At 37.9% G+C, this 20,337-nt stretch overlaps 1 protein-coding gene across 1 annotated transcript in view; it reads left to right on the forward strand.

Annotated features, from left to right (window-relative positions):
• BOD1L1 (biorientation of chromosomes in cell division 1-like 1) overlaps positions 1-20,337 on the forward strand; it is a 64,296-nt gene that overhangs the window by 14,248 nt on the left and 29,711 nt on the right. Inside the window, exons 6-13 of the mRNA XM_011947363.1 lie at positions 2,830-3,020; positions 3,522-4,136; positions 4,662-4,811; positions 7,236-7,402; positions 8,934-9,045; positions 9,674-9,812; positions 11,136-11,208; positions 13,693-19,825. Of these exons, the coding sequence (XP_011802753.1) occupies positions 2,830-3,020; positions 3,522-4,136; positions 4,662-4,811; positions 7,236-7,402; positions 8,934-9,045; positions 9,674-9,812; positions 11,136-11,208; positions 13,693-19,825 (7,580 nt within the window). The remainder of the gene's footprint in view (positions 1-2,829; positions 3,021-3,521; positions 4,137-4,661; positions 4,812-7,235; positions 7,403-8,933; positions 9,046-9,673; positions 9,813-11,135; positions 11,209-13,692; positions 19,826-20,337) is intronic.

Genomic DNA, 20,337 nt, shown 5'->3' on the forward strand with positions numbered 1-20,337 from the left:
GTTAAGGCAGGGCAGGGCATTTGCACTTCTTTTGTGATTCTTCAGTTACTTCAGGCCATCTGGGCGTATATGTGCAAGTCACAGGGGATACAATGGCTTGGCTTGGGCTCCGAGGCCTGACATTAATCACTTAAAATTACTGCTGTACCAGTAAGACATTGTGATCACAAAATCATGTTTGGTGCGAGGTAAGGAGTTCTTGTGGCTGTGTCAGTGATTAAATACTGGAGCAATTTGCCTATGAGTAATGAGGAATCTCTTTTTCTGGAGCCATTTTGAAAGAGGGAAGACAGCTGCCTTCTCGGATAATTTAGGCATTGCTTTTCCTGGGACATTTGTAAATTTTCTTCTAGCTGTATTTTTTTTTTTAATGAACTATATTCATTTAATATCCATTAGTAACATTTTATGATACTGATAATAAAATTTTAAAGCTTCCTTAAAGATATTATTTAGTTGTGTTCAATCTGAAGGTATAGGGGTGGACTAGCCCCTGTGAATAAATATAATTTCAGTTTTTCGTACGTATGCTTGGAGACATACATACTCACTTGACTCCATTAGGTTGAGCTGTCTGTACTTGCCATTTTTGTAAGACAAAAATGGTCTAATATCAGCAGTTTCAGATGGTTCAACTTAATAGCTGATCTGCTGACTCAGTAGGAGGGAAAATTTTATTCTACTTAAGCTTTTATTTGTACAATAGAATCTGAAAATCCTAGATAACTGAATAATGATCTTAGCTAAACATAATTTGAAAAGAAGACAAGGAAGTAACTTTAACCAGAAAAACGCCAGCTGTTGGCATTTTGGCTTTGCCCTTGACCGAGGGCTGTAGCTTCTCCCTACTTGGGTGAGGCAGTTATGGCCGCTAAGTGCAGTATGATCATTAGTACTGGACTCCATTTTTCTATAAGATACCAGAGCTGACCTCTGTGTGAGAAAGGACTAAAGTAGAAGTGTTTTGTTTGTTTGCAGGACAAGAGGCTAGAACATAGGCAGACAGAGAAAGAGACTGAAGCAAAAATTTGGGAGTGGATCGTTTTAATTTTTTTTTGTACTTTTTTTTCTTCTTCTTTTTCTTTTTGAGACAGAGTCTCGCTCTGTTGCCAGGGTGGAGTGCAGTGGCACCATCTCGACTCACTGCAGTCTCTGCCTTCTGGGTTCCAGCGATTCTCCTGCCTCAGCCTCCCAAGTAGCTGGGATTGCAGGCACAGCCAGCTAATTTTTGTATTTTTAGTAGAAATGGGATTTCCCCATGTTGGCCAGAATGGTCTTGATCTCCTCAACTTGTGATCTGCCCGCCTTGGCCTCCCAGTGTGCTGGGATTACAGGCGTGAGCCACCGTGCCCAGCCCTTTTTGTACCTTTTTACTTGTACTCTAAAACCTTTTTTAAGATTGCTTTTTCTTATTTCTTTTCTACCTACTACATTTTAAATACACCTCTAAGATGTAACAATGTTTGCAAGATTTGCATTTTTTTTTTTAATCTTAGAACTTTAAAAAGCAGGTAACCCACTTTGTGCCGAATTGGCTCATTTTTCTCTATGGCCCACATAAGTAGAATTATAGTTTCACAAGGTGACAAGGTGCCTCCAGAAATGAAAAACTAATCCATCCTGCACTCCAGATGGAACTACACTCACAAATAGCATTTGTAAAGTGTAAGGAAAGATGGCTCCTCATCCATTCCATAGAGAGAAATTGAGGCTTAGAAGCTAGAAATGATCTTCCAGCCCTATCCCGGGTACCTTGACTTGTCCACTTCTTTTTTAGGAAGAAACAAGATTTAAGTGTGTTTCTTAAAATAAATTCATGTTCTCTTACTTTACTCAGATGCCTTTGTGCAGAAGCACATTTCATAGATAGTTGTCCTCATCTGTCTTTTGTCTTTTGTATATGATATTTCTTTAACTCCATGTACCTTTCTTCCCCTTCTCTTCTGTAGAAATCAAGACTTGGCTCAAATGTCTTCTCCTTTATGAAGCACTCCTAAATTATCTGAGACATATCTAATAATTTCTTATTCCTCTAATAAGCAAATAATTTCTTATTCCTCTCTTTTCCCACAGTACATGATGTGTACTAGTGCCTATCATCTCATGTCTTAATTGTGTGTACATCCCCATCCAGAACAGGGACCAGGTCAGTTTGTAGCTGTCAGTGGCCAGCATAGTACCTGTTATATAGAAGACACTTATAACATAATTGTTGAATGAATGAATCATCCAGTTTTTATAGCAGGAAGATAATAGAAAGCCAGAAGTCTTGTTTCTCCAAATTTTTTTCTCTAAAGTTTTCCTTCTTTTATTTTGTAATTTGATGAAATTATATTTTGTGTGTGTGTTGTTTGTTGTTTTTCTGGGGACTCTAATGCTTATAAAAAAAGCTTACTTTTTTTCTGTTAAAAAAAAAGTTACAGAGACCATAGGTTTGTTTTATCCCCAGAACTCAGCTTTTTAATGAGCTTATTCCTATATGCCATAAGCAGAGTAGGGATGAGATAAAGCATCACTTCTATACTGGACCCTAGGTAGTGTACTGTGTCTAGTTCTAAGGGTGTTTTGTTTTATCTGTGTCAGTATTTGCACTAGTGAAACAGTAGTAGAAAAGTTTACAGACTTTTATAGTATGGTATATCTAAAGCTACTATAGCATGAAACTTAGTTTCCATTTTCTGTCTATATCCGAGAAAATGGATTGGGACAATTTAAGTTGGATGGATGGATAGATAGATAGATAGATAGATGATAGAGTGTTATTTTAAAGTAATTAATGCGAATAATATATTATTTTTTCACGTTTCCATAAATTATCTTGTGTTTCAGATCAGGAATGTTGGAGTCTGGTATTGACAGAATTATTTCTCAGGTTGTGGATCCAAAGATCAACCACACATTCAGACCTCAGGTGGAGAAAGCTGTGCATGAGTTTTTGGCCACACTGAATCACAAAGAGGAAGCAAGTGGCAACACAGCTCCTGATGATGAGAAACCAGACTCTTCCCTTATTACACAAGGTGCTTTGCTTTTACTCTTGGTCAGTTCCGTTGTTTTTCTTCTTGAACTGAATATCAAGTTAGGGAGACTTGGCTCTTTAACACATTTTTTAATTTGGCTATTCCAGTGAAATTGTACTTACTTTAAATATCTCCCAAGTTCCTCAATTGTCATAACATTTCCTTTTTTAGATTAATAAAAATAATAAGCATATTATTAATGGGGTGTGTGAGTATGATAATAGAAGGAATAACTAAAATAATTAGAGAATATAGTCTTTTTCTAGGAAGTAGACAATTCCTCAGATTTGCATGGTGCCCTTCCTAAGATAATATATTAGAGAGATAGATAATTCAGAATATGGTATATACTAGTACTGGTACCTGAAAGTCTGAAAGAATATACAGATGGTCTGCACAGCTTATGCATCTTATAAAGATGACAGTGATGTGTGGTATTGATTTAGCAGAGGTATCTTCCTTCTGATTAAATGTATTCTAAAACTTCTCTTTTTCTTTAAGGTGTTCCTGCTCCTGGGCCCAGTGCTAATGTAGCCAATGATGCCATGTCGATATTGGAAACCATAACTTCTCTTAACCAAGAAGCCAGTGCTGCTAGGGCTTCAACAGAAACATCAAATGCCAAGACCAATGAGAGAGCATCAAAAAAACTTCCATCTCAGCCAACCACTGATACTGGTACTGACAAAGAAAGAACTTCAGAGGACATGGCTGATAAAGAAAAATCTACAGCTGACTCTGGAGGTGAAGGACTGGAAACAGCCCCAAAGTCTGAAGAATTTAGCGACCTTCCTTGTCCAGTTGAAGAAATTAAAAATTACACAAAAGAGCATAATAATTTAATTCTGCTAAATAAGGATGTTCAACAGGAAAGCAGTGAGCAAAAAAATAAATCAACAGACAAAGGTGAAAAGAAGCCAGACAGCAATGAGAAAGGAGAAAGAAAGAAAGAAAAGAAGGAAAAGACTGAAAAGAAATTTGATCACTCAAAAAAGAGTGAAGATACACAGAAAGTTAAAGATGAAAAACAAGCAAAAGAAAAAGAAGTAGAGAGTTTAAAACTTCCTTCAGACAAGAACAGTAATAAAGCTAAAACTGTTGAAGGGACAAAAGAAGGTATATAAAAACTTGCAAACATCTACAAAGTTTAAAGAACGGTATTTTGGGATCAGGGAAGTATCAAATTTGCCTTCATATTTTAATAAGTTTATTTAATACTTTTGGAAACTTAAATCCCCTTTGCCTAAGAAGAAAAACAAATATTTGTATTTTTGTATACTAATATATCTGTTCACAGAGTAAATTAACAGAGAAATTATGAATTTATAATTTGTCTTATAATTTATTCACATACATTATTTTAAGTAACTTAATTCATAGTTGGATATCCTAATCTTTATTAGGTAGTAAATACTTCAGTTACTTAAAATTCATTTTTTTATTATATCATACATTGTAAATTAATAGTTCAGTTATTTTTACAGAAGTCTACTTTGCCTTTGTATTTTCTGTAAACCACTCTGCTTGTTTGATAGTTTGACACGTATTTAAAGCAGAAAATTTTAAATGTAATTTAGTAATTGAGCTCTGAATATGTTCTTATACCGAGATGATTTTTTCTGTTTTATTTTCCTCTTGAAGATTTATCTTTGATAGATTCTGATGTGGATGGACTTACAGACATCACAGTTAGCTCTGTTCATACCAGTGACCTTTCATCTTTTGAAGAAGATACTGAAGAGGAAGTTGTAATGTCTGATAGCATGGAAGAAGGAGAGATTACGTCAGATGGTAAAGCATTTTACATAATAATGCCTCTGAAGCATCCTGTCAAGCATTATTTGTATATTCTGATGGCTATATCCTGAAAAACAGTGTGATATAATAGCAAGAGCATGGGATTTTGTAGTTGAAAGATTTGTTTCTGAGACCCAGCTCCAAAGTTGTCTGTCTGGGCAAGCTTGGTAAGTTACTAAATCTCAACAACCTTTGGTTCTTCATTCTTTAACTCTATCCCCTAGTAGGATTATTAATTTAAAATGTAGAGGAGATAAATATATGAAGATGCTTTTTATTTGTGTGTTTCACATTTGGGGGCAGCATAGTCCACAACACTGCCCTCAATTAATAGCACCAGTTGCAAGTTCAGGGTTCCCCAAGACCACCTTTAGATTTGATAATTTGCTAAAAGAGTTCATAGAACTTACTGAAAGGTGGTATACTCACAGCTATGGTTGTTGACAGTTAAGGTACTCAAATTAAAATCCGCCAAGGGAAGAGGCACACAGGGTAGAGTCCAGGAAAGTTTCAAACTTCCAATTGTTCCCCCTTGGATTACTTCCTCTGCCTTGATGTCTGACGACATATGCAGAATATTGCCAACCAGGGAAGTTCACCAGAGCCTTGGGATCCAAAGTTCTTACCAAGGCTCTAGCATGTAGTCAGAGTTGGCTGCCCACATGGCTGATCTCAGTCTCTAACCCCTCTAGAGGTCAAACTCATACTCCATGACCCACCACTCCAACCCTAAATCACACTGTTAGACTGTTTAGCTTGACTCAAGAGCCTTCGCACTCTGAAACACTCCAGTCAGGCATAGCATTCCAGAGGCTTAGAGATTACCTCCCAGAAGCTGATGGTAAAGGCCAGACCTCTCTGGGCAAGGCTGAATTCTTTATAATACAGTTTGTTTTTCAGAAAACCCCTCCTGACCACTTCCTATCTTCCAGGCGCTGTGCTAAGCACGTTCGTGTAATAACTCCTGTAGTCCTCAGAACAACCCCAGGAAGTAGGTATAGGCAAGGAGACAAAGTCAGAGAGACCATGTCTTGTCCAGTCATGTAACTAGGGAGCACCAGTGCAGATTTCAAACCTGAGTCTGTGCTTCTTACCAATATCTTATGCTGCTCTTACCACATGATTAAATTCTGTTTAGGACTATTAGTTTAGGAATAATAAAAATACTGAGTTTTATTTGCAATTGCCTGTAGAGAGCATCTTATAAATTTGTTGCTAGCTTTCAGATAGGCTACCTAGAGAGAAAATCATAGAGGAGAAAAAGTATAAGCTTGTAACACCATAGATGAATGTCTCAGTCCCTCCCTTTTTTTTTTCTTCAATTTCACAAACTAAAAAAAGCAGCAGCAGCACTTCCTAATTGTCATATCTGTCCTCATGAGGTCAGCTCTGTGTTACCTGTATAGGAAGAGTGCTCCTTATCCTGTGAACACTCCACTTTCTCTACCCTAACTAAAATTAATTCTTGATGCCTTTTTGGGTCTTCTTAAGTTTTTTCCTGGTAAGACTAGATTTTATATGTATGGAATTTAAAAAGTAAGAAGATGGCTATTTTAAGAGTACATGGTAGGAAATGAAAACCTTGTTTACTTTTTTTTCTTCTTGCTGTGTCACAGCAAAACAGATTACCTTCCAGTTATTGATCCAGTTATTGATTCAATCCAGTTATTGATTCTTGCCTCTTCCCTAAATGAGAAATTCAGAGGTGGTCATTAAAATCTCAAGTTTACTTTAAAGTACGGCTTCCAGTGGATTTGTTGAACTTAATAATGGTAAAGCATAAATATCAAGTCCAGTGAAAAATAAGAATTGTTTGTCCAGAGAACACTGAGGCACAGATGGAGGCTGTTAGGCTGAGATAGCTCCAATGCCTTGGGTTCCTACAAAGGCAAACTGAAGCTCAGTCTAAATAGTAAAACAGAGTTTAAACTTAGCTCATCAGAAACCTCCAGTTAACTTCTAACTAGGGACTTTCCACCAGATCATATTCAGATAAGGCACACACCTAGCTGTAGCCTATCCAGTCATGTATTTCGTCTGCTTTTGTGTTCCGCCTGTAAAAGCCCACTGCTTGTGTTGCCGAAGCAGAGCTCTCAGAACCTCTCCTCGTTCTGATGCCTGATTCATGAATCATTCTTTGCTCCAAAAAACTGTTAAATTTAATTTGTCTGAAATTTTTCTTTTAACAGCATAAATAACTATAATGTCTAATTTTTCTTTGTCTTATTTATGTGTGAGAAGCTGATAAGAAATAAAAATAAGAATTATAGCCTTTAAAAGTCAATTTCTGAAATTTTCACATCCTAATATTTCCCCTTTTGGACCTCCAATTGATCTTGCCTTTGCTGCTTGTACAGCATAATGTTGATTTTATGCTAATTCACAGACATACTCCTCTTTCTGTTAACTTTCTTGCAGATGAAGAGAAGAACAAACAGAATAAAACAAAAACTCAAACTAGTGATTCTAGTGAAGGAAAAACAAAAAGTGTACGGCATGCGTATGTCCACAAACCATATCTTTACTCAAAGTACTATAGTGATTCTGATGATGAGCTTACTGTAGAACAACGACGACAGTCCATTGTAAGTGCACTTTGTTCTGTCATTTTCACCTACTACATCCGGTTAACAAACTTAGATAGTCTATCTGCAAGGTACTGGTGTGCATGTGAAGCAGAGACATACAGGATTTGCCTGTAGGAACCTTGTCATTTAACTAGGTAGAGTAGATGTAAACATGTGACAGAGATGTTTGTGTCATCATTACTAATACAAGTGAATATCCCTTATCCGAAATGGGTGGACCAGAGGTGTTGCAAATTTTGGAATTTTTCACAATTTGGAATATTTGCATATACATAGTGAGAAATCTTAGGGATGGAACCCAAGTCTAAACATAAAATTCATTTGTGTGCCTTATATACCTATGCACGTAGCCTGCCGATTATTCTATACAATGTTTTTCATAATTTGGTGCATGAAACAAAGTTTTGACTACAGTTTGATTGCCACCTGTCACATGAAGTCAGGTGTGGAATTTTCCACTTGTGATAGCATGTCAGTGCTAAAGAGTTCAGATTTTCAGATGATGGTTGCTCAACCTATAGTAGTGAAACTGGCAACAACCTAAATGCTTCACAGTATGGAAATGTTTAAACCAAGTGTAGATCCAGTCCTGCAAGGATATGATATGCAGCTATTAACATACTATTGAGATGGAAATGCTGTTCACCTATTTCTTGGATTCAAAAATATTTCTAATTATAAAATGTACCACTGAATTAGTAACCGCTTTTTAAAGAAAATTACTAACTTATTGTTACATACGTATGTTAGTTTTAAGATAGCTTACCATTTTAGAAACATTACAGTATGAAAAGTTGTAAAATATGAAAAGTTCAGAATCAGGAAATATTGTTACATAGGAAAATGATTTGAAGAAACTGCCCCAAAATGCTAGTGGTGATTAGCTTTCACTTCAGGCTTATCTCTTGAAAAGGTTACTTGGTTAGAAGTTATGCACCTGCTTAGGATTTTTGGCACTCCGGGCCAGAAAAGAGTAGTAAGAGTAGCACAATGATTGTGAATTCTTTCTGCTGTAAAAGACAATAGCTGCAAGTCCCAGGTCCCTTGGGTCCCAAGCATATAACCATCAAGTCATATATGTTGTAGAACTAGCCTATCACTTGAATTTTTACTTCAACTGTTTTCTATAAGAATAGTTGGAAAGTTATAAACACCTACCTATATATACTTAAATGTTCATAGATATTTTCACAGCTGTCTTTTTAATTGAAACAACCAGCTTATTCAATCACTTTTTCCCAAAATAATACCTTTCCCATTCTTTAAACTAACGGCATTCTGAAAGAGTAATGGCAAATTTTCATAACTGTTTATTTTATTCTGGTAACTTCCAGATTGAAACGTACATATACATATGTATGTATACACATACAGAGAAATGTGTGTATATATGTGTAGTGTATGTGCATTTTTTCAGCGCCCATTGATTTGAACATCTGAAGGGTAAACTAAAACTTTTAAAAAATACAGTTTTTCAGTGTGTTTCTGCCTTTGCCTAATAATCTGTTAGGATATTTTGTGGTTTTAGGCCAAAGAAAAAGAAGAGAGGCTTTTAAGAAGGCAAATTAATAGAGAGAAACTTGAAGAAAAACGAAAACAGAAAGCAGAGAAGACAAAGTCTTCGAAAACCAAGAGTCAAGGTATACATGTTAACTTTTAATATTTTAAACTATCTTATATATTTCATCATTTTCCAGGTACTCTTATGTTACTTATGAGACATGGATATAAAATAAAAGGATCTATTCTCAAATGTGGAAGGTTTCCTTACATTTTAATCGCATGTGTTTATTCATTTTTCTTTTTTATTATATTGCTAAATCTTAATTAAAAATTTTATCAGATACCAGCTTATGCAACTCGTTTGTTAGCAGTTTATTTTTCTGTAATGATTTGATTATCACTGGAAAGTAGATTGTTAACAATGAGTTATCAACCCTTGCTGATGATTAATGAAATTAATCTATGCCTATGTTAACTAAAATGTCAAACATTTACCTGTAATATTGCATTGAACAAAATTGTATTCCCTCTGGTCACTAATCCTATGTAATATGTGAATTCACACATACACACACTTATGTGATCATTTGAAATAGGAAAGATAAGACTTCTTCATCCAAAATATTATGTCTATTCTAGCACAGCTTAAGAATATTAAAGCCATTTTGGCTTTAACAATGATTAGAAAAATCTTAATGAAAAATTAGTATTACACTGTTTCTAAAACTTTTCTGAAATACATTTTATTGATTGCTTCTTTTCTAGGCAGGAGTAGTGTGGACTTAGAGGAATCATCAACAAAGAGTTTGGAACCTAAAGCCCCCAGAATTAAAGAAGTCCTTAAAGAACGGAAAGTTTTAGAAAAAAAGGTAGCCTTAAGCAAAAAGAGAAAAAAAGATTCAAGGTACATATTTTATCTGGGCATGTTTCCCTTGTAACACTCCCCTGGGTGCTTTCAGAAGAGAGGCATTGAAGTGACACTAAAGACTTGTACTTAGGATGTGTATGTTGCTGCATATTTATGAAGAACCTTAGGATTTCGTATTTAGTATCAAAATGTTAATATCTGTAACATTTCTAAGTAGTTTATCTTAATCTTTTCGGGTGTCCCAGATCTTTTTGATAATTTGATGAGAGCTTTAGACCCTCTCCCCTGAAAAATGTACGTGCATAAGCAGTTATCGCTAGAGTTTCGGAGTTTATGCATCCTCTAGAAGTTATCTGGAAGTATTCCTCTTGTTGGCGTTCAGTAACCACTTGTTTACAATTATTATTTCCAGTCTTTCCACGCTTTTAGTTTTACCAGTATTCCATGATTCTCCCCCAGCCCAGATTCCTTGTTAACACTGCATTATCTTGGTTAACTTTTTAAGAATTAGAAAGCTAAAGAGACTCTTAAGGGTAGCTATGAAGTCATGTGAGCCATGGGCTGCAATTTGTTTATTCCATCAAGTTGCGTTTATGTAAATTTATCACAGACTTCAAGATAACTGATTTGATAATTTGCAGAACTTGGTAAGAGTAGTAAGCTCTCAAATTTCTTACTGTTATTACATCTTATCCTTATTGATCTGAATAAATAAGACTTCCCTCTTTACTCAAAAGATAGTAATTTTGAAGTGTAATTATAGCTGATAAACATTCATCTTTAAGCAACAAATTAGGAAATTTTGTTTCAGCTGTACTTTCCCTTAGCACCAAAAACAGTTCATGCCATATTTGGGATTGTGCTCTCCTTTGTTGACCAATAATTGATAGGATTTAAATTGAAATGTAACAAGTCTCCATTTATCGATTAAGTGTATAAATTATAGTAAACGGCCAGGCGCCGTGGCTCACGCCTTTAATCTCAGCACGTTGGGAGGCAGGGGTGGGTGGATCACATGAGGTCAGGAGTTTGAGACCAGCCTGACCAACATGGTGAAACCCTGTCTGTACTAAAAATACAAAATTAGCCAGGCATTGTGGCGCATGCCTGTAATCCCAGCTACTTGGAAGGCTGAGGCAGGAGAATTACTTGAACTCAGGAGCGGAGATTGCAGTGAGCCAAGATTGCGCGATTGCACTCCAGCCTGGGCAACAAGAGCAAGACTCCACCTCAAAAAATAATAATAATAAAATAAGATAAATAAAAATTATAGTAAAGGAAAGCTTTTTATTGTTTTCAACCTTCCTGAAAAATTTTCACATTTGATTCATGCTTTATATTTGACTCTTTCACCCTTAGGAATGTTGAAGAGAACTCCAAAAAGAAACAGCAATCTGAAGAAGATTCTAAAGAAACCTTTAAAACAAGTGAAGTATGTCTTAATAAAACCTCATTTCAAATGCTGTTTCATTAGATATAGGCTGTTTATTCCTTTGGAATAAAACTTAGCATGTCATTTGACTTTTTTCAAGTTAAATAAAATGTCACTTACATTCAGCATTTTTGAAACCCCATTTTGTTATGTCCCAAATTGCCCATTTTGTTGAGTTGGTTTATATATTTGTCTTTTATCTAGGTAATAGCTACTTTTCTTCTCTTTTCCCATTTCTTATAATTGCAATAACAAAAATGCCAGTAATGACAAAAAAAAGAAAAAGGGAGGCTAAAATTAAAATCTAAAATCCCCCCACTATAACAAATTATCCTTTTTATTCCTTTTCATTCCTTATCCACAGGTCCACATAATTTTTTAGAGTACAAGTAATCTGGCAAACTGTTTTTAACATTTTACTCATTTCATGTCACCTTCTAGGCTTCCTAATTATTTAATGATTGTGTAGTGTTACATTTAATGTAGATACCATAATTTATTTAAGTATGTCCTTATATTTTAGCGCTTAGGTTGTTTCCAAGATTTGATCATTTTAAACAGTAAAACCAACGTACAATGTTTTCTTCCCCCTTTCAGGATTATTTTCGTGGGACAAACTTTTGCTTGCACTGGTTTAAAATTCTTATTTACAAAGCCACATTATCTATAGTTCTGTAGCTAAAATATCTTACTATTTCCAGAGGGAAAAAGTAATAGTTTAGTGATTATTTGTTTATCATCAGCAAACATAAATTTATTTACTCAGAAATTAAAGGTGTATTTAGAAATATATAGTGATGGTTTAATGATATATTTTTAAAGATTTAACTTTGTGCTAATTCTCTATAAAAAATTATCTCATAAGATTGTATTCACATTGTTTAGAATTAGTTTTTTATTGTGAAGTTAGGTTGATGCAAACTCCTGTTAGTTCTTTGAGGAATTTAATTTTAAGCTATTTAATAAGGTCTTGTTATGACCTGGACCCTATTATTAGTAGAAATACATTAATCTTTGTGTTGACATTTAAGGAGATGCAGTGTTAAACTGACCTAGAGGCACAAAGGTCTGTCTAAGAACTTTGGCCCATTATTTGCATAAGAATAATTATAGCTAGTAGTCAGTGAGTCTTTATTGAAGTAGATTTAGTCAACATCCCCTCATTAATATTAATCACCTACTTAGGGCCAAACCACAGGGCCAGGAGGAAGGTTTAGATGCTCTTGTCTCAGTATCTTTTTTGAATACATAAACATATGCATATGATATATATGTTATATATGATATATATGTTATATATGATATATATGTTATATATGATATATATGTTATATATGATATATATGATATATGCATGTGTTATATATGATATATATGATATATGCATGTGTTATATATGATATATGATATGGTTACTATGAGTTATTGTGTACATTTGAAGCTTCGTGTATAGAATGTTGTACAAGTAGCCTAAATTCATGAGGTTTCCATACATAATTCAGGTTTCTAAATCAAAATATAGGAAATCTATCTTTCAGTGTATTTCAATTTTAAATTGCCTTCATGTATTATGCTTTTGACTGTAAAGGACATTGGACTGTCATTTATTTAGCTTGTGTTTATTATTGAGTACTAGGCATTAGTGAGCTCTAGTGATTCAGAATTGAAGAATTCATAGACAAATCAGTGCCTGTGATATACTGGAAGGAGTACTAGACATGGAATGAAATAATCTAAACTCATTTCTAACACACCTACTTGAGGCCTGAGTGTCAAGTTATAGAATCATGCTGAGCTTCAATTTCCTGATGCTTTTAATGGCATATTTTTCAGTATTTAACTTTATTTTGTGATAAATCTCTATGAGAAGTAATCTCATAAAATTGTGTTCATATTGTTTAGAATTAGTTTTTTTATTGTGAAATGTGGTTGTTGTAAACTCCTGTTAGTTCTTTGAGGAATTTAGCTTTTTAAAATCAAGTTAATAATATCTATTTTTGGCCGGGCGCGGTGGCTCAAGCCTGTAATCCCAGCACTTTGGGAGGCCGAGACAGGCGGATCACGAGGTCAGGAGATCGAGACCATCCTGGCTAACACAGTGAAACCCCGTCTCTACTAAAAAATACAAAAAACTAGCCGGGCGAGGTGGCGGGCGCCTGTAGTCCCAGCTACTCCGGAGGCTGAGGCAGGAGAATGGCGTGAACCCAGGAGGCAGAGCTTGCAGTGAGCTGAGATCCGGCCACTGCACTCCAGCCTGGGCGACAGAGCAAGACTCCGTCTCAAAAAAAAAAATAATAATAATAATAATAATATCTATTTTTAAAAATCAGGTGAGTTTTTGACACCTACACAGGCTGCTTGCAAGAATTAAGTCAGATGTTACATATGTGACAGCACTCAACATATTAGTGCACCCAAATGTTACATTTGAATCTAAAGATTGATTTTGGTATTCCTCATATTTTAATCTTTGTTTTCTTTCAGCATTTTGAAAAGGAAAAAATGTCTTCTTCAAAAGAGCTGAAGCATGTTCATGCAAAAAGTGAACCAAGTAAACCTGCCCGGAGACTTTCAGAGTCTTTGCATGTAGTTGATGAAAACAAAAATGAATCCAAAGTAGAAAGAGAACATAAAAGACGGACATCTACTCCTGTTATCATGGAGGGGGCACAGGAAGAGACTGACACAAGAGATGCAAAAAGGCAAGTAGAACGTGCAGAAATTTGCACCGAAGAGCCCCAGAAACAGAAAAGCACACTTAAAAATGAAAAACATCTAAAGAAAGATGATTCTGAAACACCACATTTGAAAAGCCTACTTAAGAAAGAGGTGAAATCCTCCAAGGAGAAGCCTGAAAGAGAGAAAACTCCATCGGAAGACAAATTGCCTGTGAAACATAAATATAAAGGTGATTGTATGCATAAAACAGGTGATGAGATGGAGCTTCACTCTTCTGAGAAAGGTTTAAAGGTAGAGGAAAATATTCAAAAGCAAAGTCAACAAACAAAGCTTTCTTCAGATGATAAAGCCGAACGAAAAAGTAAACATAGGAATGAAAGGAAATTATCAGTATTAGGCAAAGATGGAAAGCCAGTTTCTGAATATATTATAAAAACAGATGAGAATGTTCGTAAAGAAAACAACAAAAAAGAGAGACGCTTTTCAGCTGAAAAAACTAAGGCAGAGCACAAATCAAGAAGGTCAAGTGATTCTAAAATTCAGAAAGATTCTCTGGGTTCCAAGCAACATGGTATCACATTACAGAGAAGAAGTGAAAGTTATTCGGAAGATAAATGTGATATGGACTCCACTAACATGGATAGTAATTTGAAACCAGAAGAGTTTGTTCACAAGGAGAAACGACGAACAAAGAGCTTGTTAGAAGAGAAACTTGTGTTGAAGTCTAAATCAAAAAGTCAAGGCAAACAGTTAAAAGTTGGAGAAACAGAATTACAAGAAGGTGTCACAAAACAGGCAACCACTCCAAAACCAGACAAGGAGAAGAACACAGAAGAAAATGACTCAGAAAAACAGCGAAAGTCTAAAGTTGAAGACAAACCTTTTGAAGAAACTGGTGTTGAACCTGTATTAGAGGCTGCTTCTTCTTCAGCACATAGTACACAGAAGGATTCTAGTCATAGAACCAAGCTACCATTAGCAAAGGAGAAATATAAGAGTGATAAAGACTCCACTTCCACTAGGCTTGAGAGAAAGTTGTCAGACGGCCACAAAAGCAGAAGCTTGAAACATAGTAGTAAAGACATAAAAAAGAAGGAAGAAAATAAGGCAGATGACAAGGATGGTAAAGAAATTGACAGTAATCATGAAAAGGCCAGAGGTAATAGTTCACTCATGGAAAAGAAATTAAGCAGAAGATTGTGTGAAAATCGGAGAGGAAGCTTGTCACAAGAAATGACTAAAGGAGAAGAAAAGCTAGCCGCAAACACTTTGAGCACTCCCAGCGGTTCTTCCCTTCAGAGACCAAAAAAGAGTGGTGATACAACATTGATCCCTGAACAAGAGCCAATGGAAATTGATTCTGAGCCAGGTGTTGAAAATGTGTTTGAAGTATCTAAAACCCAAGACAGCCGCAATAATAATTCTCAGCAAGACATTGACTCTGAAAATATGAAACAAAAAACTTCTGCCACAGTTCTAAAGGACGAATTGAGAACTTGCACAGCAGATTCAAAAACAACAGCTCCAGCTTATAAGCCAGGCCGTGGAACGGGAGTTAATAGTAATTCTGAAAAGCATGCCGACCATAGAAGCACCCTGACCAAGAAAATGCATATCCAAAGTGCTGTGTCCAAACTCAACCCTGGGGGGAAAGAACCCATTCATAGAGGAACTAATGAAGTGAATATAGATTCTGAAACTGTTCATAGAACGTTACTGAGTGCCCCATCAGAAAATGATAGGGTACAGAAGAATTTGAAAAACACAGCTGCTGAAGAACATGTTGCTCAAGGAGATGCTGCTCTTGAACATTCCACAAATTTAGACTCCTCTCCATCCTTAAGTTTAGTGACTGTTGTGCCTCTGAGGGACTCTTATGATCCAGATGTAATTCCTGTGTTTGACAAAAGAACTGTTTTAGAAGGTGGCACAGCCAGCACCTCCCCTGTAGATCACTCTGCTCTCTCTAATCAAAGTCTGACTGTTAGGGAATCAGAAGTCCTTAAGACAAGTGACAGCAAAGAAGGTGGTGAAGGTTTCACAGTAGATACACCAGCAAAAGTAAGCATCACTAGCAAAAGACACATTCCAGAAGGTCACCAGGCTACTTTATTGGATGGTAAACAAGGAAAGGTAATCATGCCTCTTGCAAGCAAGTTAACGGGCATGATTGTGGAAAATGAGAATGTTACCAAAGAAGGTGGTTTAGTGGACATAGCCAAGAAAGAAAGTGACTTAAATGCAGAGCCCAATTTAAAGCAGACAGTTAAAGCAACAGTAGAGAATGGCAAGAAGGATGGCATTGCTGTTGATCATGTTGTAGGCATGAGTACAGAAAAATATGCCGAACCTATCAAACTTAAGCATAAAAGAGGCCCAGGTAAAGTGAAAGACATATCAATTGATGTTGACAGAAGGAATGAAAACAGTGAGGTAGACACCAGTGCTGGAAGGGGCTCTGCACCCTCTGTTTTGCACCAAAGGAATGGACAAACTGAGGATGTGGCAACTGGGCCTGGGAGAGCAGGGAAGACTTCTGTTGCCACTAGTACTGAGGGGAAGGACAAAGATGTCACCTTAAGTCCAGTGAAGGCTGGGCCTGCCACAACTACTTCTTCAGAAACAAGAGAGAGTGAGGTGGCTTTACCCTGCACCAGCATTGAGGCAGATGAAGGCCTTATAATAGGAACACATTCCAGAAATAATCCTCTTCATGTTGGTGCAGAAGCCAGTGAATGCACTGTTTTTGCTGCAGCTGAAGAAGGCGGGGCTGTTGTCACAGAAGGATTTGCTGAAAGTGAAACCTTCCTCACAAGCACTAAGGAAGGGGAAAGTGGGGAATGTGCTGTGGCTGAATCTGAGGACAGAGCAGCAGACCTGCTGGCTGTACATGCAGTTAAAATCGAAGCCAATGTAAACAGCGTTGTGACAGAGGAAAAGGATGATGCTGTAACCAGTGCAGGCTCTGAAGAAAAGTGTGATGGTTCTTCAAGTAGAGACTCAGAAATAGTTGAAGGAACTATTACTTTTATTAGTGAAGTTGAAAGTGATGGAGCAGTTACAAGTGCTGGGACAGAAATAAGAGCAGGATCTATAAGCAGTGAAGAGGTGGATGGCTCCCAGGGAAATATGAGAATGGGTCCCAAAAAAGAAACAGAGGGCACTGTGACATGTACAGGAGCAGAAGGCAGAAGTGATAACTTTGTGATCTGCTCAGTAACCAGAGCAGGGCCCCGGGAGGAACGCATGGTTACAGGTGCAGGTGTTGCCCTGGGAGATAATGATGCACCACCAGGAACAAGTGCCAGTCAAGAAGGAGATGGTTCTGTGAATGATGGTACAGAAGGTGAGAGTGCAGTCACCAGCACGGGAATAACAGAAGATGGAGAGGGGCCGGCAAGTTGCACAGGTTCAGAAGATAGCAGTGAAGGTTTTGCTATAAGTTCTGAATCGGAAGAAAATGGAGAGAGTGCAATGGACAGCACAGTAGCCAAAGAAGGCACTAATGTACCGTTAGTTGCTGCTGGTCCTTGTGATGATGAAGGCATTGTGACTAGCACAGGCGCAAAAGAGGAAGACGAGGAAGGGGAGGGTGTTGTGACTAGTACTGGAAGAGGAAATGAAATTGGGCATGCTTCAACTTGTACAGGGTTAGGAGAAGAAAGTGAAGGGGTATTGATTTGTGAAAGTGCAGAAGGGGACAGTCAGATTGGTACTGTGGTAGAGCATGTGGAAGCTGAGGCTGGAGCTGCCATCATGAATGCAAATGAAAATAATGTTGACAGCATGAGTGGCGCAGAGAAAGAAAGTAAAGACACAGATATCTGCTCCAGTGCAAAAGGGATTGTAGAAAGCAGTGTGACCAGTGCAGTCTCAGGAAAGGATGAAGTGACACCAGTTCCAGGAGGTTGTGAGGGTCCTATGACTAGTGCTGCATCTGATCAAAGTGACTGTCAGCTCGAAAAAGTTGAAGATACCACTATTTCCACTGGCCTCGTGGGGGGTAGTTACGATATTCTTGTATCTGGTGAAGTCCCAGAATGTGAAGTTGCCCACACATCACCAAGTGAAAAAGAAGATGAGGACATCATCACCTCTGTAGAAAATGAAGAGTGTGATGGCCTCATGGCAACTACAGCCAGTGATGATATTACCAACCAAAATAGCTTAGCTGGGGGTAAAGATCAAGGCAAAGGCTTGATGATTTCCACCAGTACCACAAATGATTACACCCCTCAGGTAAGCGCAATTACAGATGTGGAAGGAGGTCACTCAAATGCTCTGAGAACTGAAGAAAACATGGAAGGTACCAGAGTAAACACAGAAGAATTTGAGGCCCCCATGCCCAGTGCAGTCTCAGGAGATAACAGCCAACTCACTGTCAGTAGAAATGAAGAGAAAGATGAGTGTGCCATGATTTCCACAAGCATAGGGGAAGAATTTGAAGTGCCTATCTCCAGTGCAACAACCATCAAGTGTGCTGAAAGTCTCCAGCCAGTTGCAGCAGTGGAAGAAAGGGCTACAGGTCCAGTCTTGATAAGCACCGCTGACTTTGAGGGACCTATGCCCAGTGCATCCCCAGAAGCTGAAAGTCCTCTTGCCTCAACCAGCAAGGAGGAGAAGGATGAATGTGCTCTCATTTCCACTAGCATAGCAGAAGAGTGTGAGGCTTCTGTTTCCGGTGTAGTTGTTGAAAGTGAAAATGAGCGAGCTGGTACAGTCATGGAAGAAAAAGACGGGAGTGCCATCATCTCCACAAGCTCGGTGGAAGACTGTGAGGGCCCAGTGTCCAGTGCTGTCCCTCAGGAGGAAGGCCACGCCTCAGTCACACCAGCAGAGGAGATGGGTGACACTGCCATGATTTCCACAAGCACCTCTGAAGGGTGTGAAGCAGTCATGATTGGTGCTGTCCTCCAGGATGAAGATCGGCTGACCATCACAAGAGTGGAAGACTTGAGCGATGCTGCCATCATCTCCACCAGCACAGCAGAATGTGTGCCAATTTCTGCCAGCATTGACAGACATGAAGAGAACCAGCTGACTGCAGACAACGCAGAAGGGAATGGTGACCTGTCAGCCACAGAAGTGAGCAAGCACAAGGTCCCCATGCCCAGCCTAATTGCTGAGAATAACTGTCGGTGTCCTGGGCCAGTCAGGGGAGGCAAAGAACTGGGTCCCGTGTTGACCGTGAGCACTGAGGAGGGGCACAACGGGCCATCAGTCCACAAACTCTCTGCAGGGCAAGGCCATCCAAGTGCTGTTTGTGCAGAAAAGGAAGAGAAGTATGGCAAGGAGTGCCCCGAAGTAGGACCATTTGTAGGAAGAGGACAGCAAGAGAGCACTTTACACCTCATAAATGCAGAAGAGAAGAATGTATTGTTGAACTCCCTTCAGAAAGAAGATAAGAGCCCAGAGACAGGGACAGCAGGGGGCAGTAGCACAGCAAGTTATTCAGCAGGAAGGGGCTTAGAGGGGAATGCTAACTCACCTGCCCACCTGAGAGGACCAGAACAGACGTCTGGGCAGACAGTTAAGGATCCCTCTGTCAGTGTTCGCTATTTGGCAGCAGTAAATACCGGTGCTATAAAAGCTGATGACATGCCACCTGTTCAAGGCACAGTGGCTGAGCATTCCTTTCTTCCTCCTGAGCAGCAGGGGCCTGAAGACAACTTGAAAACCGGTACCACCAAATGTATTACTGGCCAAGAATCAAAATTTGCTCCTTCCCACACAATGATCCTTCCAGCTACCTACAGTGTAGCTCTGTTAGCTCCTAAATGTGAGCAGGACTTGACTGTAGAGAGTGATTATAGTGGCAAATGGACTGATCAAGCATCTGCTGAGAAAACAGGAGATGGTAACAGCACAAGGAAATCATTCCCTGAGGAAGGAGACGTAATGGTTACTGTGTCTTCTGAAGAAAATGTGTGTGACATAGGTGAGAATCTGTACCTAATTGCAAATTTTAACATTTTACAAGGATGATTGTACAACAGAGTGCATTTAGGACAGTCTTCCAAAAGATGGTTTTGGTTCCAGAAAGATGAAATATCTATATATTTTTTTCTCGTATTATAATGTTGCAAAATAACTCATCAAAGTTGAAGGTCAAACTTCTCTAAAAGGTACTTGTGTTTAAAAGTTTAAAACCTCTGGCCCATTTCTCATGTGTGGGGAGAGAAAAAGCAGGAGACTGAGGCATGGGAAGTCCACATGTTATTTACATGACTGCTGCAACTTACTAAACCTCTTTGACCTACAGGTTTCTTGTCAATCAAAAGGAAGAGTACCCTACCACAACCCAATGAAAGCAGTATATATATTTTTTACCACCCTCATTTTACAAATGAGGGAATACAGTCAGAAAATTTAAATAGTGTTCATGGTCCTCGGGTGACTTTTAGAAGATAAAAAGCTTCCGAGCCTCCATTTCATGTATAAAATGGGGAT

This window comes from Colobus angolensis, unplaced genomic scaffold (assembly GCF_000951035.1).
Source record: "Colobus angolensis palliatus isolate OR3802 unplaced genomic scaffold, Cang.pa_1.0 Scaffold262, whole genome shotgun sequence".
NCBI classification, from domain to species: domain Eukaryota; kingdom Metazoa; phylum Chordata; class Mammalia; order Primates; family Cercopithecidae; genus Colobus; species Colobus angolensis.